Source organism: Spea bombifrons, chromosome 5 (genome assembly GCF_027358695.1).
Source record: "Spea bombifrons isolate aSpeBom1 chromosome 5, aSpeBom1.2.pri, whole genome shotgun sequence".
Taxonomy (NCBI): domain Eukaryota; kingdom Metazoa; phylum Chordata; class Amphibia; order Anura; family Pelobatidae; genus Spea; species Spea bombifrons.
In genome coordinates this window covers 91,283,143-91,305,992 of record NC_071091.1, presented here as the reverse complement: position 1 = coordinate 91,305,992, position 22,850 = coordinate 91,283,143, and the positions used below count along the sequence as shown (strand labels likewise).

Genomic DNA, 22,850 nt, shown 5'->3' with positions numbered 1-22,850 from the left:
TACTGTAGCTCAAATTGCGGAAAAAGTTAATGCTGGTTAGAAAGGTGTCAGGGGCTAGGTAACCACAGACCAGTCAGGGTACCCATGCTGACCCCTGTACACTACCAAAAGCACCTACAATGGGCACGTAAGCATAAGAACTGGTGGCCTGGTTTGATGAATCACGTTTTCTTTTACCTCACCTGGATGGCTGGGTGTGTCGCTTACCGAATCCTCAAAACAGGAAATTAAGATGGCTGCTCACTTGGTAAACACATAATGGGCTGCATTCAGTAGAGATCACAAGGAGATGAATAGCAATCCTCACGTAGACTGAGATGAAAAAAAACGCTGTTTCATTTTTTTTATATTCAGTTAATTAATCTGGGTTGAGGTATCCTGGCTGTTTATGTCATATATTTCCACTTCAATCTATGTCATGATTGTTATTTAATTTCTTGTGATAGATTTATTGAATCCAGCCCAACGTGACTTTCTTATACATACATATTGTTGTTTTAATTTTTTTTTAAATGTAAAAAAAAACCTAGTGTACTGAATGGTAAAATTATTAAATAATGATGTCAGATGTTTTCAAACACAAAATCAGTAATAAAAAGTCTGAACATTTATTAGTTCACAGAACCCCAGTTCTTTATTAATCACAGCTTGCTCACAATGACATACAGGTAATAGCACTAATGGAGAATAGAATATGCAGGCAGATACTCCCATGGGGTAGGGACAACTTGAAAAAACTCCAGCTATGTTTAGGTGTGTTGGCTGTTTAATTACGTCATACTTGGCACGTGCACCCTGTTTAATTGACCCTATGCATTTGTTCAAAACAACATTTTTTTTGCTTATAAAGATATCCTGGCACTGTTGAGGAAATATACGTCTTTGAACCCTGAATTGAACAAGATACCATGTTGAGGCAACATATGAAATATGGGTAGTGAAAGAATAGCCATCAAGATGTTGTTGGGCGACAATTCCCGATGTCCTTTTGCATTCATAAAATGGTAAAAGTTTTAGGGAATTGTACATCCAAAGAGTTAAAGAGCTATATTGTGGCAACACCTTCTAAAAGAACGTGTTCAACTTCACACACTCATATCTAGTCCAGAACATACCCCAACATTATTGATGTAGTTTCCTAGATAAGAACTGAACCATTTTATACAAATTGGAAGGACATCTACAGCCATGGCAGGTAATGTACACCTGCCTACCTCTAGCGTTCTTTCACTATGTCCTATGCAGGTACTTTATTTGTTTGCATCATAAGGAAATTTGGCATATTTAGATTATAGGAGGTTATTTGCTTAGTAATAGCCTTAAACCAAATTGAGTAAGTAGAGTAACATACAACTGGGGTAAACAGCCTGTACTTCCCCAGCTGATTTCCAACAGCTTCTGTGACCATCAGAACTGCAGTTAAAGAACAGCTGGACATGTACTACAGCTTGGTAGCTTCAGATCTACACGCAGAAAACTGTAAAGGTCTAATCATGATAAACTAGGAAAGTAGTTTTATTGACACTACATTTGCTTCTCTCTGGACAACTGACCTACTAACATCCTTGCACTTCTTGGATATAAAGACCAATTTAAGAAAATGTAAAGCTTACAAAATATTCGGTACACCTAGGAAATGGTAGGCTTTCCTACCACCTCTTACCTTATGGAATTATTTTGTTCGATTAAAGGAAAAATGGCAGGGAATCCAATCATAAAACATGGGTATCTTGGAAAGACCAGCAGATTCATTTTAGAGGAAACAGACAACACCAAAAGCCTGTTACAGGACATGTAAGATTATGAAATAACTTGCATAATGCAATACTTGTATTTTTTAACAAAAATGTAAATATTTACAAAATAAGACCCAAATTGTTATTTTTAGTTAAACATCAAGCAAATCATTCTGCAAAGAAACTGCATTTTTTTTTCCGTAATGAGTTCTTGTAGATTTTTGTCTTGGTTTCATTTTTTTTTGTGATGTCATACATTTTCCATACTGTTATCGCACGATCCATAATTATATAGGCAAAGGTGTTACTAATGTGATATTTTCACCCAGACAGCTCTTCCTGGAGCTCCTTGTTTCTGCGGACCTCAGCAGCATGCCGCTCCTGACAAAAAGAGTATAATGTTCATCAGCCTCATCAATTATTTCTTATTCTAATAACCTTCAACCATCATCATGCATCATTAGATGAAGATGATGTGAGGAACAGTTCAACATAAGAAAAAGCACTGACATTCTTTATTCCTGTGTGCATCTGGAATAAAATTCTGGTCTGTGTTCACAAACAGTCATTGTGGTCAATATGTTGCCAATACATACAGTAACACACAACCCTTTAAAAGTTACTTCTACCACCACAAATCACTGCAACACTTTGAGCATCAAAGGAGCGCCATGATATGGAGGACAGCAGTGGATTCAATTACAGTACTGGCAAAATCCATCAGGAAAATGGCCAGACTAGGTGGGCCAAATTGTTCTTATCTACCCTCAAATTATATGTTTCTATGTTAAATAAGCACATTGTGTATGTTGAAGGTACAGATTCCTATGTAAAATAATGAAAACAAACCTGAATAATTGCCCTTGTTTTGCATCAGAAAAGTTAAATGACCATCTTGGTTGTTTTTCACCCAGCTTGCACCACTAGACAAATGTTTTTTTGCTATTCTATATAGATTGTGAGATTATATACATGCTAATACCTTTTCTTGAAGACGTTCCATGAGGGAAGCTAAATAAGCTTCACGATTTTCTTTGATCTGTTCCATTTTCATTATGAGTTTTTCCTCTGCCATTTTGCTGAAGTTATTGTTTTCCTCCAGGGCCTTTTGGAGAACTTCTCTCTCATGCTCTCTCTTTTCTGCCAGTTGCTTCAGGATTTGGGCTTCCTGACTCTGGAATAAACGACGAAAAATGACGATTGCATTATATAATATGGTTATGTGCATAAAATGTAAATGTTTCAAGTATAAAAAATACCAATTTGACAAAAACAGACCATTGCGCAAGGTGCAACTATTCTATGGACCCACAAAATGGAACAGCATATTGCTCAACCCAGCAAAAGGTTGCTACCTCTTTAGACAATATTTGAGGATTTAAAGTGAGTTTGCAACTTGTATAACTCCTATGATTCTAGAGCTTACAGTCTTCATACAGTCTGCACAACTGCTAGTCTTTGGGTCCCTGAGGCAGTCCTTTCTTCATGGGACCCTTACCTCCAACAACTGATAGCTAGTCTCATCCTCGCATATAGTTTTGCCCCAATCAGCTACCACACAGATTAGGAGTGACTGGCAAATTTCCTCCATACTTAGGAAGAGCCCAAGTTTAGTAGTAGCAGGTACTCCTGCACAGGTGGGTCCAAGGCACCCATATCATTAAAAGCATTCTCATTTCTTAAAATGCACATGGTAATATAACTTTTAGGGGCTTCTGCTGCAAATATATATTTGAGACTGTTTTAGTCTTGGGGACTTAGGTAAACATTCTATTGAGATAGTAATTTTGCACTTTTCACCAATAACTCTATTCAGATATTAATGACTATTAACCATTCTCTATATCATTTATGAATTAGGCAAATTTTTCATGATTAAAGGGGGTATTTTTCAGAAGGACTACATTTTTAGACTAAGAATAACAAAGCATCAATGCTTCCAGTTAGAGGACTGCATTGGGAGGCGGGTCCTGCCTTCGCGCTGCTTCCTTACAGTGTCTCCTCTCTTGCTCCGCCCAGGAACAAAGTGGAGTCAGATGTGATATCACTTCCCGTGACTCCGCCTTGTTCCTGGGCGGAGCAAGAGAAGAGACGCTGTGAGGGAGCAACTCGAAGGCAGCCATGTGGTGATGAAAATCATCCCTGGGGACCTTGTGTACTAAGATGGTTAAAAAGTACACAGCAGAAGCTTCCACCACCAAGAAATAGGTTGTACATATCTACTACCAACAAGTTATTAATTCTGCAGCACTATATGAATTTATGTCGTTATAATTACTTTTTATTTTACAATACATTAGTTAAAACGCATGTTGATGGACATTGATTTAAAAAAATAACAATGGAGGATAATTTATTTGACTGCAAGACTATAAGATCAGAAATTTGTCAATTTCAGGGAAGAAATAAAATACCTTTCGCCTCTCCTCTGCAGCTTCCAACTTTGCTTGGATATCTTCTAAAGACACATCCTTCTTCTTAGGAGAAGCCAAGGTGCGAGGAGCTTCTGAGACTGGAGATGGTGGCTTCAAGATCAACTCAAAAGCCTGTCCAGATGCGCGCTTGTTGATCTGTTTGACTTCCATATCTGAAATTAAAACAATATATATCATGACATATTTAATCATTGACTTGTCTGTCAGAAAAAGCACCAGCTATTTTTTCAAAAGAAAATAAATGTTGCCTGGTTTACAATAATCTCAATGGTAACCTTGGCAGCGAACTTTGGTAGACACTTATGTCTGATCATCTCAGAGGTCTAACCAAATAGTTAACAAATTCAGCCGGTAAGGGGATTTAATTGATTGTGAATCTTGACAATATGTATGAATTGTACATATTGACACAAGGATCTAGAAAAAATAAATCTAGGCCTTACCCAGAGCAGCACCCCAGCCTCTGCCCATTACTTACCTCTACTGCTTCAATCACGGAGGCTGTGCAATCAGTCCAAGGAGCAAATATTATTTCCAGGAAAAAGCCATCCAGTTTGGGCTTTGAAAATGTTTATAATGGGTCCCAAGTATTTACTACTAAATCTGTTTAATACCTAGTTTGAGTGGTCCAGCGAGAATTTCTAAACAAGGTAGGGTAGGATACCTGGAAAATTACATGGGCTGGCTGCTTGAAGCTCCCACTCTCCTAACACCTTACGGGAGGTTGAAAAAGGCGAGGCTGTAAGCGACAGGGCTTGTCATACTTAGGGTGAACTAGCCCCATTAACCATTTATAGTGGTGCAAAGTAGGCAGATGGGGAGTAGTTGGTAGGCAGCCCCAGGGTGCGTGTGGAAAGAACATGTGTGGGGTGTGGGCCTGACCAAATGCAGAAATTTAATGCGATAACTTGAAGCCCTAGGAAGGTAGAATTTTTTCCAGGAAAATCCAACAAGACCTTGGGCAGCAGGTCTGGGAGGTAGCAGCCGCTCTGCCACATTACTGGGGCAGATTTCCATTTTGGGCAATCAGCTTACCCTGCACATTTCTGCTCAATAGGCAGATTGAAGAGATCACAGATTTCCCCTGACACTGGCCTTTTATACTACAAAGTTGTGGCCTAGGGCAGTATCCTACATGAAAATACCACTGGCTGGTGTTTGATGTACACATTTTTACATTTTAAAATAAAACCCAGGGCCCCTGGGGCTTTTTCAGAGCTGCATTTTCTACAGCATATTCCCAAAGTAAAAAAAATAAATAAAATACCCTAAAAATATCAAAGGGGTTTTGCAGTCAAAAACTTTTATTTCTTTTTTTTCCCCCTATTAATAAGCCTAGTGCTTTTTCATCTCACATCTGAGCGATTCTCCATTTGCAGACAACGTTTGAGCTTCAGGGCTTTCATTATAAAACAGAATTTAAATGAGGTAGTTTAATTTAAATCCAGACAGGTGAATTTGGTACTGGTGAAGACAGTGAAGACTGTAACACGAAGGCATCAAAAATATATCTCATCTTTCCATTTAACGCTCCATGGATATGTGTCAGGATACAATGTCAGGGAGCCTGTGCAACATTGCACCTCTCTGGTGCTCATAGGGTTAAATGGGGCAAATAAGGCATCACAGGGGACGGAGATTCAGTCATTTTCTTATTCCCACTGGTATAGTGGAAGGAAACTGGTATTGTTACTTACCATCATATGTATACGCACTGACGTTCCGAGGTTCAGAATGGAAGCAAGAGCAGATCAGTGAGAGCATAGAAAGCTCCTTCATTTTTTCTTTATAGGCTGAAAGAAAAACAATAAAGCATTAGCTACCCTGTTTTATTTGTGAGAAATTGTTAGTGTTTTGTAGCATTTCATATTGTAACATATTGGCATCTTACAGAGGAAACAGTTATGGACATAGATTCTCCATAACTCTGGTAAAAACTTCATTTCAGAATGCTTGTGACACTGCAACCGCAAACACTAGATGTGATTATTTACACTACTATTTCAACAAAGAGCTTTCACTTTCACATTTTGCACAAGGGGAAACTGCACAAATCCATCAAACACACAATATATTCAAGTGTTCAAGCAGGGCCCTTTCTATTAATATTCTGTTTTTCTCTATTGTATACATTTAGTATTTTAAAAACCTACCCGCAAACTTGCAACACTTGCCAGCTTTGGCAAATATACTCAGGACAACCTTGGCTCTATTGTCCCTCTACCTCAACAGCGTCTTTGTATGATACCATGATGGAAATTAAAATGAGTTATCATGTAATACACACTTTCCCCCCCATAAATGTATGTCTATATTATAATATAATATATAATATAATGATAAATATAATATTTCCAAAAAATCTCTATATTTCCATGCAGAACCTCATTTAACCAATTCTAGGAAACATCTGATTTTTTGTTGTTATTCTGTTTTTAATTTAGATTTTCCAGGTCTTCATATGGCCAAAAGGCATTGCCAAGGAATTTCCTGTAGATTTCCCATGATGCCTCAGTGTCCTTTCTGGACAGCGGACATTGCCTCCAATGCTTAGCATACATATAAATCCCCAGCCTTACAAATTGCTCAGCAGCAAAATTCAAAAAAATGACTCAGTGGAAGCTCTTACATCTACAACAGAAACATAACTGAGATAATTATTCTGACTGATAATTAAATAAAAAGAACATGATTATTATGGTATACGTCGGTGTAACATTTAGGATTGGGAGTGACAGGGTCCCTTTAAAATCCCACAAAGAGTGAGAGAATTTGCAGGATTCGGCCAAGTGCTTATCACAGTTTGAGAGAACACATAGCGTTATCCATATGGTAAAAGAAATGAAGGTTAGCAGGCGATGACCCACAGTAAAATATTGCCTAGAGTGATAGGATAATAAAACTGCCAAAGTGATACTGTGCCTTCTGTTGATACACAGTGATTTTAGCGGCCAATGGAACCAATATATGAAGTGCTATACTAAATGATTCTTGTAATGTATGGTTTGGTGTGCGTGTAAAAAAACATTGGCTCCTTTTGGCACCATAAGATTGAAGTCAATTAATTTTCCCTTGGGCTGATCCTTATTCTCCTAACAGGGCCAGTCCCCTCGGTGGAGTCATGTAACATGTTATGTGCATTAGTGCGGCAGCTTGCACCATGTGTGAGCTGCTCTGAAGAACGCAAGGTGAATGTGTTATTGTGAGTGTATGTTTGTGTGTGTGTGGTAGTGTTTGTGTGTAAGTGTATTAGTGTTTGTTAGTTACGGCAGCGGAGTTGCTTGATGTTGCATGCCCCCTAGGCCAGAAGGTGCCAGACCTCCTATGTGCCCTACAGTGCTTCATTCATCATATACGAAGCTGATTAGAATTGAGTAAAGTTTCCATTTCCCGTGATGATGACATTTTGCAGTTTTGCACCTCAATACTAAAACACTATAGAACCCCCCTACCCTCCAAACTAATGGGAGGTATGAACAGAAAGAGTATGCAAGCATTAGTCAGTAATGTAATTTTGGTGTACAATATCCGGGTATATAGACTTTTCCCTCTAATTCTGGACAAAAATGTTATAGGCTGTGCTGGCCATAGACAACTTTGCCCAGAACGGGCTGTGCATGTTACGTACCAATTTCTCATAAAATTACTATACATTTTCAATCCTTATTTGTCTCAGTAAAGCACCTGTAAGTTCCTAAGTATTATAAAAATAAGAGGTTTTCAGAAACGGTACAATACCAGAAAACTGTCTCTGGGTTTACATTGGAGGTCTCACAGAGCTTATGAAGACTTTTCGGCTTAGTCGAGATCTGTATTCCCAGTGCTCTGCAATGATATTTTCTTTAAAGGTTTTCATGGCTTTTTACCAGCTGTCAAAGCGATCCAAAACAACATACATTGCTTGTTCGATTAAATCAGATATTTGCAACCAGATTCCGTAGCACTTGGCGCGGGCGAACGCTGCTACATAAGGGGTGCCAGATAGCCTGGAACCTTTCAACCTTGTCCTGTATTGCAGCCATGTTCTTTTCCATATTAAAGATGTGCCAGGTGTTTGCCGGGGTCTCGCCGAAAGCCTCGCCAGTGCCCAGCAGTGGCCTGGAAAGTAGCCGCACAGACCGTAAATTTGATGATAGGCCAGGCTGCTTTACATTTAAGGAAATCAGAGCTACCCATATTCTTGGAGCTATCATGATCTTTGGAGTTGTAGATAAGAGTTGAAACATCTGAACCCAGAGTTGGCGTATCACGCCGCACCCCCACCAGGCATGGACATGGGTCTTGGTTTTACCGCATCTGTGAAATCGAGTGTAGTGGAGAGCGGAAGACACCGCTTCAGTCCAATGATACTAACGTCTCATAAATAGAGCTTGTTTTCATACTTCATACTCGTAAAATTAAATTAAGAAAGTCAAATATATACTTAAAGCAAAATTTTTTCCTAAATCCTACATTTTACAGTTCCACGCAGCAAATAAACCTGCATTGTGATGTTTATGAAATAAAACATGCAATTTAGTGGTATTAAGCCCCCTCCCAATGTGTATATCATGAAGAAAACAATCAGAATGTCTTTTTTCAGCATCTGCATGATTATTCCTCCCCACTGGTCCTGACACAGACTTACCAACTCACTCCAGGATAGAAATATATATATATATTTAACCATGATCTGTTCTGTTTGAGCTACATCTCATGAAAATATTATTCTTGTTGCCGTTGATTAGCTATCTACACCCCCTACTCGAGTTATAGATGCGTAATTATCTAAGAAGCCTTTTTTAGGGCACACACGCTGAGCACAAGCTGTGCACGCAGTCCCGAGGGTTAACCCAGATATGTCACTTGCAAAGCTACAAGATTTAAAAGATGATAGGAATAAAACCCGCATGGCACTGCAATTTCTCATTATTTCTGCATGTGCTCTTGGTGATACAACATGAATTTGATTATCAAACCCGATCAGCCTGCAAGGTACAGACGTAATGCAACAGCGATCCATTTGCCCCTGGCTTACCCTTCATAATGAACTCACTGCCAGACAAATATATTAAGTTAAATGGAGCTGATCCATTTATCAAATGAAACTTGAGACTAAATTGTTTCTCAAGTAAGTTAGTATTGAGCTTTAGTCTAGCATATAAAAGCAAAGAAATAATATACCGATATGTGCAGTGATAATAAATCATTGCTGTACTAATACATTCAATGGCTCTAACATATGCGCAAATAGAATGATATGTATCAAAGCTATATACACTTATATACCACTTGCATTACATTTTAACAATGGCTAGAGACACTCCTAGACATAATTATACACATTTAAATGAACCATGATTATACACTAACAGACACAATACAAGCTGACAACATTATTCACAAATATAGGATTAGAACTATTACATACAAAAGCCATAACAAGGACTTTTGGTGTCTGTGGCAGTGACAGAGGTCCATGTTGGCATTGGGGTACTGCCACCGAGGGGCTTAAGCATGCACCTCACCTTGTGGCTCTTGCCCTATTTAAGGTACAGCCCTGTAAAATGCCAACAATGCCATATATCATCATAACACCTGAGTGTTTCAAATTCTACTCTGAAAACATTTATGGTTTCCAACCAAAAGGTCAGAAGGGATTGAGTCTCACGGTTTTAAGTTAAAGGATAAAGGAATAACAAAAAATGCAATTAAACTTCATATTATGTTGGTGTAATATTTTAGACACCTGATTATTACACCTATATGAGCTTGTTGGACATCCCATTCCAAAACCATGGGTATTACTATGGAGTTGGGCCACTCCTTATGGGTACAACAGCCTCCACTGTTTCTATGGGAATTTGTGCCCATTCTTCTAAAATAACACTTGTGAGGTCAGGCACCGATGAAGGATGCGAAGTCCTTGCTCACAATTGGCATTACAATTCATCCCAAAGGTGTTTAATGGGGTTGAGGTTGGGGCTCATTGTGGGTCACCCAAGTTCCTCCACACCAAACTCATCAAATCATGTCTTTGCAGAGGAACACAGCCATGCCCTGAGCTCTTCAGTGCTACCCATCCCACTGCCAATGCTTTTCTATGGAGATGGCTGTCTATGTCCGTCATTTTCTACACCTGTTAGCAATGGGTATGGCTGAAGCACCTAAACTCAATAATTAGGAGAGGTGTCCCCATACTTTTGATCACATAGTGTACTTCTGATTTCATATTCTGAAACAGAGGTCATTGTTACAGAATTGAGCAATGGATCCAAATGTCACTTAGTTTTGTTGTCAGCTGAATTCCACAAATAATCTGCCCCAGAATCATGATGACTAAATGTTCAATATAATTAAGGTAAGGAATCCATGTTCTAAAATGATTACGGCAATTGTAAGCTTGCGAGCAGGGCTCTCTCCACCTAATGCATCAGTTTGTCTTAGTCTGCCAATTCTCGTCTTGTCAGACCCCTTGAATATATGTATTGTATTAAGTGCTGTGTAAATTGTTGGTGCTATATAAATAAAAGATAATAATAATAATTGTTCATTGATTGCACAAATAGTTGTTTTTTTTTAAACATTCACATTCTTCTTCTCCTTGCCTGGATGTCTTTGTGTGTATAATTTTATAATGCAATTAACATATACAATTGTAAAGGATCCTTTAAATGTCAGAAGGCTGTGATATGTGGTGTTTATTGCCCTAGTATTTAAAACAAATAGCATGTAATTAGTTTAGAAATCATGTGTTAATAATCTGTTTGGTCTTCTATACTATAATTCTAACAACCTACAAAGGTGAGGAGAAAATAAGAAAATGAAGATCTGCCGTGTGTCTACACCCTAGTGATTTGATGACATCGCAAAAAGGGATTCTGGTGCAGAGTGAAACATAAAAACATAGAATTTGACGGCAGATGGGAACCATTAGCCCAATCTAGTCAGCCTATTTTTTCCTGATCAGTACTTGGTCTTGTCTTAGACTCAGAATAGCTTAATGCCCATCCCATGCATATTTAAACCCCCTCGCTGTATTATTAGCCCCTACAGCTACTGACAGGAAGCTGTTACATTAAACCTACCATCCGCAGCAGAATGGTTCTATTGTCATAGCAACGAGCAGACTGGTGGCTCTACTGATAAGACCTCGTATACACTTAGACCTCCTTTTGTTTGAATTACCCATACTACTCCCTTAGATTGTATGGCGCGAGGCCCTCGTAAACCCACCATTCCTGTCAGGAATTGTAGTAAAAATACCATAAGGCTAGATGGCAGCCCCCGAGGAGGGTTCTTATCTCCTGTGTCTGTATTTATCAATGGATATTTGTTATATTTGTGTTAACTGCCTATTTGTACCGACCTGCGTAATTTGTTGGCGCCTAATAAATAAAAGATAATAATAAACCCATTAGTTTCTAATAGTTTAGTTTCTTCTTAGTATTTTCTAAATCTAAGGACCATATAAGACTGTAAGAAAAAAAATATATATATCTCAGGGTTTGGATCTTTTACATAAATGTGATAAATAGTAAATAGCCAATAGTCCAAGAGTTATGTCCTTTAGCCAGAAGAAAATGAGGTATTTTGTATGCATTTTCTAAATTTCACACTGACTACACTCAGGCCTAGCACTATTAAGATGAGCTCCCTGTCAAACTATTGCCCGAGATTTATTTACGAAAGCTAAAGCTATAATAAAAGAAACATAAGCCCAAACTATACTTTCTATCTATTAGTTATGTCGCTATCATATCTATTATCTATATATCTATTGGTGAAGGTGATGATGCAACTGTGGTGACATAATATGCATTCAACAATTAAACCTTCAATACATAAATATTTTACGATCAAGAATATATTTCACGTAGATTTCACCTACACCGGCACTTCATACGTTTAATTATAAATGCCAAAGCAATGTATGAAAATAACTGGCGTGCTGGGGTAAAATAACATGTAAAATTCTAAATGTAATTTATAACATATGTTGATTAGGTAATATGTTGGTATGTATATCTGGATGCTGATAAATGTTTTAGGCCATGCAGATACTAAACAACAGAGATCAGAGCCTAGACTTTTTCATATAGGGTTACTAGATATGGCGTATTAAGCTAATTTTAAGAGGGATAGTAAAATGATGTGTGCTATCCTTTAAGGTGCTCCTTTCATTAGCTAATTCAGAGGATCAAAAATTGTCACTGACTCTTCGGTTACTAGCATGGCCATTTGGTGATGCTTCAGAAACCTGTTTTATAGTGCATTATTTTATTATCACTAGATGGAAGCGTGTTATCGCCATCACACTACCAACCACCATTATCCACCCAGATGAAGCCCTGGCTCTTATCCATCTTTTCATAACGCCCCTCCCATCATGATAAAGCTGTTACTTAATGACTTATTGGAAGGCAAAGCCAAGAAAAGCTTAAGTGCCATAGTTGCCTATGCCTGACAAAGCAAATCTAACCTGTGCAAGACTAAGCCTTGACTTAAATTGAACTAATGATGCGGTTCACACTAATACCAGTTTTTTTCAGAACCAAAATGATTTATATATATATATAATCAATCAATTCAATGATATTCTGTGGCACTACCTGGAAACAAATTATTATACCAAGAAAAATTTGAAGCTTTGGCATTATGCTTTTCCAACTTATTGATATATTATCCTTTCACTGGTCTATCCACTCTGTCTTTTTCCCTGCATACGCCTTTGTTCTTTAATCTATCTGAATTTGAATATTCAGTATGATTTCACTTGAAATTATTTGCTATTGGAACTTAAATGTTCATAACTGTGATGATCTAGATGAGGTAGAATTGGGCAGAAAAAATCGTGATTTCATAATGCGCAGCTACCATCCCGAATGCGATCAGCTGGCTACCCGTTGTTGATAAATGCCGTTGTAAATGCAGCACTAGTACATGTGGTATGAAAAGTGCAAAATGAGAGTGAATTCAGTTTTATAAATTGTCTACTGTTTTAAATAAGGGTGGTTTATAATACATGAATAATAATACCAATAATTAAATTCTCTGCAGTAGAATCTCAGATATAGTGTTCTATGTCTGATGAGCTAAACCGATCTTGTAACGCTGAGTTGGGTGTGTCCTATAGCTTTGTTTCAGATTTCATAATATTGCTAGAGGTTCCATAAGTGACTTAAATGTGTGCATTTACATCTCGCGTAGAGCCGTTCTGCTGGTTATGGCAGCAGGAAACTTACTGTGCTAGAAGGGTAGTGTGCTTAAGGTCCACATGCCTTCCTATTAACCCATGTGTGCTTATTATGGTCATTTTTAATATGCCTAAATTAAGTTGAAATGTTAAATTACTAGTTCAAGTGAAATGTCCAACAATTTTGATTAAACTTGTATACATGTACTTATATTCTATAATTTAAATTATTTTTAAAAATATTTTATAAGTATATGACTTATATGAGTATACATATATGTTTAATATGTAATCTTTACATTTTGAGAATTGATTATGCTTCTTCTTATTTTTTTATAATTACAAATTCAGCAGTTGTCCAATAAAAGTAGCTTTTAAGATACAATACAGCCAGTAGAAAGATGTTGGCTTGTTGATTATTGTCCTAATAGTTGGTATTCTACCAAAATGATAAATAAATATAAAGTGTAGGAGAAATCATTCAAAAAAATTGGTACAGCTCTATTCTTCAGTGTAGGTTAACACTTGAAATATTAGGATTTTGATACAATCCTGCGGGTTTCAAGGTTTTGTATGGTCTTTAGTGCGACAGCTGACCCTGTAGTTAGTCCTAAAATTCCCAAGCAAAAGTGGTACTTTTACATCCATTAAACATTATGTTTCTCTTCTGGCCACTAGGTGGCAGTAGTTGGCCCAGGTCTTCTCTGTTGGTGCTGATGAAGACCACTCTGTAATACTCCCAAGAGCAAAAAATACATTTCTTGTAAAATCCATGGCATCAATGGCTGAAAAGGAGCATCCTAACCCTATTTGTAAATTATGCATGTCTTTAGCTACTAAGAAATATTCTTTTATATGGAGCAACTGGGAAACAAAGGCATTAGATCTTGTATACAAATGGTGACATACATTTTGATAAGTCATATTAAAAAAAAAAGTTTCTTTCAAAAAATAGTTATACTAATGACAATTTAAATAAGGAATCAGATAAATAAAATATTTCCATAATATATTATTATATAATTTTATATACTAAAAGATGTATTTGTTATGTATACAAATATATTTAGGCTATAAAAACAGATCAATATTGTATCAGTATACACTAATGGGCAATAGCATTGATAGCATTGATTTTAAGTGCCCCTTTGATACATCTTGATCAATTTATGATTGACCATATGCAAACCTATTGACAGAATTACACAGCATGACAATTTATAAGTGTGGCCTTCATACAGACTACAAATTATCAATACTGATTACCAGATTGCTGCAGTAGGGAGGGGATGGTATGTTTAACACTGCAGGGCTGGCCAGTCTCCCATAGCTCCAGTTTCCTTTAATTTACATTAAGAGCTGTCATTATGACCTCTGACCATCACTGGTTACCACCAGTTCTCTGAGGTTACCAGTGAGATAAAAGAAATCACTGGCTCTTGCCTGGGAGGTAATATATCCTCCCTAACCCACATACAGGTTCCTGACAATGCTCACAGTAATTCAGAGTATAAAGGCTGGATATAATGCAGGTTAAAAATCACAAGTTATTTCATAAAATAAATCATCCAATAGGTTGCATTGGAATAAATTAGATGAAAAAAACAGTGATACATCTTTTTTATCTTGTTATGGAACCTGGGCCAGAATATCTCTTCTTAAATCTCATTTTTTTCTTTTGTAATCTAATCAAGGACTGCTTTTGGATTAGGATATTTATCACTTGAAGCATACACTAGTGAAGCAATAAATGTTGCTTCCATGCCATTAGTTGAATATTGACTATTTTTTAGACAAAATATTTTGATTGCCTATGTGTTTCCTATTTTATTTACAAATAAGTATGTTACAAATACATAGCTCTATTGAAATATATAAAGTGGATATAACAAAAAAAAAGCCTCAAGCACAGAGCATCATATTTAGTAATTCTGGTTGTCAGCAAGATGCTTAATAATTATTCAGATTTTTTTTAGTATTTGGATAAACCACAAATCAACTTAAAATAATGGGTATTTGATCAATGGGTATATTGATCTTAACAAATGTAACTAAAAAGCACATTTTTATTTATTTTATTTTTTAAAAAAAAAAACTAAAATTAGGGGAGAATGTATTAAAAAGCATTGTACCTTGGTGTTATAGAGAAATGCCTGATAGCAGAGGGGAGAAAGGCTCCCCAGTGAGCTGCCTGTGATCTAGACAGGAGGCAGATGGGTGGGGTCTGCCTGCATTGTGCTTTAGTGTTTGCCATATAGAAGTGAGGGGACCATACATCCTTTGTATATTTCTCTCATCCATCCCTACACTCTAAAATACACACTATAATTACAAGGAATAAAAGCATATTTACGTTTATATTAGTGTATTAATGAAAGAAACTGAATCATCCATTGCTTTGCAGTTCTATAGACGTGTATAAAGGTATCTATGTGCATCAATGCATTGGGCGTGTCCAGCACACAATTCTTACCAATTTGAGCTTTTATACAATGTTTCAGAAATGCATCTACTGTTTAAATACAACATATTGCGTTTATATTACAAATCAGTGCCTCTTCCTTTGATTTCAGATGCAATAATGTAAATCTATTCAGTTCTAACCACCCATTTACTATACTAAATAATTATATATATATATATATATATATATATATATATATATATATGTACACTGAAAGTATGTTTTACAGATACACCAAGGTAATATAATTGGGGATTTTTGAAAGGATGCTGAATGCTGTTGCATTGTTGAAACACTCCCTTTTTACAAATTGCATGCTGTAAATCCATTGCATGAAACAGAAGAAGCAAATTTAGCCCAAAATGCATAATATAGAGGCTCTTACCTATTGCTGTTTTAGCCATGATGGGGATATATGCAGATGCTGAGAGGCTGTGAATGCAAAAGGTCCAACTACAGCAGTGGAGAGGGAGACTAAATAAGGCACTGAGTCAGCAGTGTGGGGCTGTGCACAAGAAAGACCAAGAGGCAGGAGCCCATGAATAATTAGCAGCCCTGGGTTGAAGCAGATTGGCTCCAGCAGTCCCCTGATATGACTCACTTGGAGCTTCAATCTCCAAGCATTAAATATTGATCTACCAATAGGGTTTGGAGATAAAATGCAATGATACAGCTTGACTTAGTTATCTTCTTTAGAAATAAAACCACCCCCCTTTTTAAGTGGTACAGTCCACATACAATGCATTGCAAAAAGAATGTTGAAAATGAAATAGGATGTTACTTTTTTTTGTACAATTTACCAAAATGCCAGTGCTGATATTGTACAATTCTGGGTATGAATAATGAATTACAGTAATATGTTTTAGATCATCTATTTACTGTATATAATAAAATAGCCATATATGAGTAGATTCTAGTATTGTGCCAGCTCCTTTCCCAGGTTCTTTACACATATATATGCATTATTTCGGAGACGTGCCTTCTTCAGTCTCACAAATGACCTTTAAATTCAGCAGAGCTGTCCTTGGTGCTGATGGCTGATTCTGGGTTTGCAGTTCTGCACTGAAGCCCAGCCTCTTTAGTCTACCTACATTTTATTTAGCACAATACATTAAAAAACGGTATTTAAAAAAATATATATGTATGACATAATAGTAAATGCCTTTAAAAGAATGATTCTAGAAAAAAGCAGCAATTAAAGTGGAATAGTGATAGGAGGCACCTTCTAGGACAATGCCTTCTCAGCGCAGCAAACACAGCCTTTGTCTGCTTTCACCCTCTTCTAGTGGCTTCTTACAGATTTTCCATCATGCAGAGGATTTATAGTGAATTTAGAAGGATCATTCTATAAGGAGCATTAGATAATCCACATTTTTTGGATTGTAGACCTGTAGATCTTTTGTGTCCAAGAAGTTCATATTAGAAATAGACATTTTTGACATAAGGGTTAAACTAGTGTATCCATTAAATACATTGTTATTGTGAAAAATATTATTGCTGATAAAACATCATATTTTAATTATAACATTAAAGACTATGCTGGCTCTCTAGCTCGGCTTATTGTTTCAATCAGCAGGTCCCTGACCACACCCTGGATCCTGCACTGTCATCAGTGATCATCCAGAATCCTGTTACATGGTGTGAATGTATATTTGATAGGTGTTCTGCACATCTATACAGTGCTCGTTATAGTAGATCGGTACAGATCATGCTTCCAGACTGTTTTCTTTTCTTTTCCCTTGTTCATTGTGATTCGTTCAAGGGATTAAAACAGTTATATGTTGAAAAGAAGGGAGGAGAACACTGGATCTCTTTGACGCCAATGCTTGAAGCTGTGAATTTGCATTATTCTCCATGTTCTGTGTGTTCTGCAGATAATAGCTAAAGGCTGCTTCCATCAGCACAAGCTATGTTGGAGCTATTATAAGATTAATTTACAGTATAAAATCCATTTGGGGGATTAAAGATGAACATAATATAATATAATATAATATATATATATATATATATATATATTATATATGTGGTTCAACTTCCAAAAATATATATATTCATATGTTGTTTAATTTAAACCTAATTAGTATGTTTCTGACATTGTTACATACAGGTCACACGCTGGAATTATTTTCCAGATTGTTGCACTCCTAGTTTCAGTGTACCTCCTTCTATGTATATACAATGGAGTCAATTACTGTCAGTGTAAAACTCATCAAGCTGTCTCATTGAAACAGCTACAGTGATTGTATATGTATATATATATATATATATATATATATATATATATATATATATATATATATATATATATATATATATATATATATATATATATATATATATATATATTTATATATTGGTGTGTCTATGTGTGGAATATGTGTGCAGTTTGTGTTTTATTACTTATTGGGTTAATTGTTTTAGTTCTAGATGCATTACTAGAATACTGGCTTTTTAGTGCTAATTACATTATCTCTTATCTCACTCTGCTTCTTGGGGATTATGGGTGGGAAGCAATTTGTCACTGGCCTATACTGCACATTTCACCATCTTGCCCCACACCCATCCTGGACCACTTGTACATTTGCTTTTGGATATTGATTTATGTAAATTATAGGGGATGTGGTAGCTTCAAATTACATGTTTCCTGTCCATACACACATTGCTGAAACACGCAGAGCCTGCCTTAGACCAAATTGCACCATATAGGAAAGAATGTTCTCTGGCGCTCTGATTTTGTCTTTTTTTTTTACAATAATTAAATTTTTGCTTCCTCGTGCTTTAAAAAGGTTGGTCTGGTTTATTATCAGGTGCATTTTATATTCTGAAAAAATGCTCTATTATCACATGAGCGTGTATATTATTATTGTTATATATTATTATTATTATTAGTATTATTTATTGTCTTATATACCGCCATCAAATTCCGTAGCACTGTAGAATGGGGTAGGCAGGACATAAGTAGAATGTAACATAATTTGACTTAGAGAAACAACAGGTTAGGAGGGCCCTGCTCAAAGGATTTTATAATCTAGAGGGAGTTAGCGTGTATTACACAATAGGTAAAAGTGCCAATGTTAGGGATGGACTTATCACAAGGAATTGAGTAAGACAAGCTGAATCATTAAGTAAAGAGGGTGCTGCTTGCAAGCTTACAATCTCAGTCTATATGGCATCCTTTTAAGAATATTTTCACTTCCTAATTCTGTGGTTCAACTCAAACATCAAAAATGCGGGTCACATGATATTTTATTATGTGACCCCCTGTGGCAGATACTTAGCCATTTTTGACAATTAGGTAATGAATTAATTGTTTGGGGGCAGAAATGGCATAGGTAAGCTGTTTAGGAGCAGAGGTGGCACATGCAGGCTGTTTAGGGGCAGAAGTGTCACAGGCAGGCTGTTTTAGGGGCAGAAGTGGTATAGGGAGGCTGTTTAAGGGGCAGAGGTGGTACAAGCAGGCTGTTTCATGGCAGAGATAGCACAGGCAGGCTGTTTATGGGCAGATATGTCAGAGACAAGCTGTTTTGGGACAAAGATGGCACAGACAAGCTGCTCTGGGTTACAGACAAGTTTGGGGACAAAAGTGTGGCCCGCAAGCTGCTTGGGGGCACTGACACACTGCCTGGTAGCAAAGATGGCACAGACATGTTGTTTGGGGAAACGGATGCAACAGACAAGCTTTTTTGGGGTAAAGGTGGCACAGACAAGCTGTGTGGAAGCAAAGGTGGTTCTGTGGGACATGTTGCTTGTGATGCTAGGTCGCCCTGGGGCAATTTTTGCACTGGGCCCTGTGGTTTCTATTTACACCCGTCGTGTGGTGTGTGGGTTAATGCGCTCGACCACACAAAAAATATATAGAGCTGGTGTCAAATATTTACAGGACTGCTATTCATTCTGGCCCTGTGTGGGCACTATTTTACGACATTTTACACTGCTGCATAATAATGGAAATTCCCGATAATTACATGACATACATTTCAAATGTTAAACACTAAAAGCTAAAGGGGTGAGACAGGAATTACTGCCATCTATACGCGGAAATATCTTTTTTTTATTTTTGTTATTTGCTTCACTGTGCATCTTACAATTACTACGCCCTTTTCTCATACTTCAATCCGTTCCCAGTGCTTTCCTTCATTGAATCATCCATTGAGTTATTCTTCCTTTCCTGGTTATTAAGTCTGCAGATGATCTTCACCATGGCAATCATTATTTGGAATCTTTGTGGGTCAATGGGTTTGTAACATATGGGTTTTGTGTACACAATATCCTTGCATTAATGCCAACTTGCAGTCTTTTTCCTGCCAGTTTTGTCCTTGCTCCAATGGGACCTTTGTGGTGCAAAGCCAGTGTGTGCTGCTATAACATGTGTCTAGGAGAACAGGTACTCCATGTGTACTGCAGTTTTATTTCAAATGTGTTCTACACTACAGGCTAACCTGTTAAAGAGTTCTCCCATATGACAGAACCTTAGGGTTACAATCAGACGATACTGCTTTTTATTTGTAGAGTCTGGGCTTTTTATTTGTATCAGTCTGGGCCAGTTAATATTTATCTTCGTAGGTTTTGTTATGTAAAGAAAACTATAGGGTCACATTTATTTAAATTTGTGCTTATGAATAAACCTACATAAAGTCAGTTTTAAAGTTAGGGCCATTGTGGTATTTTAAACCTTTTAGTGGGCCAATATATTCATAGATTAAATGGCACAAAAATCTTTGCATCAGAGATATTGTTTATGGCACAGGGATAAGAAATCTAACTTAAGATTTAGTTTTACCAAGTAATTCTTTCCTTTTAGACAGAAGACATGCCTTAAATACGTTATTCAAATTTTTTTTTTGTGTATTACAACATTTGCAAAATATTAAGCAAACAGAATTTATTGAAATCTGTATTCTCCTACTTTATATATCACAATCAGGGGTACTGCTATAGCGATCTCTAATGACATCTGCTCTAAAGCAAAATGGTGGCTATCTGTATACAGTAAACATATACTGTTGATAAAATTAGGAAATAATTAAATTGTGCAGAAAAGCAAATTCACTTAAGATGTTTCCTCCAAAAGCAAGGAAGGAAATGCTTCTAAGCGGAAGTGTGTGTGTGGGGGGGATGGATTGCGTTGTTTATGGGATCAATTAATGTTTCTTGTCTCCAACCTTTTTTATCCTGTTCTGCATCTATTCCCATTTCCAGCCCTTCTTCATTGTTTATTTCTGAAGACACGCTGTACATGTGTATTGGTAGGAGCTGTGTCATGCAAGAAGATTAAGTATCTGCTTAAGGTCTAAATTAATCTATATAGTGCTCTCATCAGAAGATGATGAGGGAAGTATCTTATGGACATTTGCTACTCAGCTAACATGATTATGATGCTTGCCATTAATCACCCACCGCAACACCCACCTATCAATTACAGCCTCCCATTCAAACCTAAAGGGGCAGATATGCACTAAAGTGGGCAATGGTAGGACAGCTTACAGGAGAGTTTTCCTCTCCCTGACTTAACATTATGGACACACTGCAATACGCATAAGCTCTAAAAATAGCTTGAATGGCCTTATATAAAGCATAATTAAAGCAGTGAGATTACTTGATAGAAATCTGTTTTAACTATGCATTATGCAGGGTCAGCTCATCACGTACATAGACTTACATATATTTGAATTTTCACCAGATTTTTTAACAGGTTTTAACAGATTTACTACTCGATTAGGATTCTGTATTAACAGAATTAGGTTTAGACTAGATCATTCTAATTCATTTGACTCAATTTTGACTTTGAAGAAGAATTATAGGTTTCGTCTAGAAATGACTCTTAGGCGAACATGTACGGGATTAGCAGCTGACTCAGTATAATGGAGCCCTGGGAAATCCTAAATGCTGTACCGGATGCTAGTAAAACCCATCAGCCTTTATGTAACCAATATTTTCTCCAATTTCAGCTCCAGCAGCAATCATTTTTTATACGTATATTGAGAGAGCAGGGAGTTATAGAGCAGATACAGATAGTTTATCTATATTAGACAATTGAGGTCTGTATTAGATTATAAAAAAAACACTGACATCTGCTTGTGAATGATTTTGTAAGAATGTTTTATTCTGGTGATCACTTCATTAAAAAGGTATTATGTTGCTACATAGCCCTAATTTTGTTGAATTTCAATCCATATACTATTCACTAACCTCCTCATTTTGATAATTTGTATTTTATTGCACCATTAGCACTTACTGATGCCGTAAAATACTCATAAGCTCCTCCATTATGAAGGGAGTTGTACAGTGATTTTGAAACTTTCAAAAATTTGATAAAATGTATTTTTGTCACTAAAATATGGTACACAATTTAATAAGAATACATGTTTAAGAATTGGGCCAAAACATAATGTACACTTTGCAGTTCCCTTGATATGCTCGGGTGCGAAGAATAACATTGTTAAAAAGAGAACACCCCATCAGCTTTCTGTGGAACTCACAGCCGACTTCTGGCAGTCCAGGTGCTTTGGAAGACTGAGTTGCTGGCTGAGCAGTGTGGGAGTGGTAGATCATAATAACACTATTGACTGTGGTTTCCTATCCACGAAGATGACTTTGTCCTTACTTTAGTGTTTCACTTTATCCTTGTCATCTTGTGCCTGCGGTTATTACTCTACTTCTATCAGTCAGCTTAGGATGAGTCAGTGACTTGCCAGGGGAAATGTTCATCATTTAGCGTACGGATACGTAAGGTTTTACACAAGGAGTCTGTACAACAGCATGATGCCTCATTGTATCAGGGAGAGTGTTTTATAGAATAAAAGTGTACATATCTTTCCAGGATCTTATAGAATATTGCAACTGACACTTTTACATGTATATACATTGTCCAACACATATTTAAGCCATTAATCAAAATTGAAAGAATAATAATAATAATATTAATAATATTAATAATATACTACAGCTGTGTTTCGTTAGCGACATAGTAATTGCTATTTATTTAACCGTTCTCACTTCTCTTCGGGAATTCTAGGTAGCCATGTGCTATTCTATCTCTA

At 36.8% G+C, this 22,850-nt stretch overlaps 1 protein-coding gene across 1 annotated transcript; it reads right to left on the bottom strand.

The window, feature by feature from the left end:
• Positions 1-607: 607 nt before the first annotated feature.
• STMN2 (stathmin 2) lies at positions 608-16,346 on the bottom strand. Its single transcript, XM_053467575.1, has 5 exons — positions 16,196-16,346; positions 5,869-5,964; positions 4,151-4,323; positions 2,719-2,910; positions 608-2,117 (listed from the first exon to the last, which is right to left on the bottom strand). The coding sequence occupies exons 1-5, from the start codon at positions 16,212-16,214 to the stop codon at positions 2,058-2,060; spliced, it is 540 nt and encodes a 179-aa protein (XP_053323550.1). The 5' UTR covers positions 16,215-16,346; the 3' UTR covers positions 608-2,057.
• Positions 16,347-22,850: the final 6,504 nt, after the last annotated feature.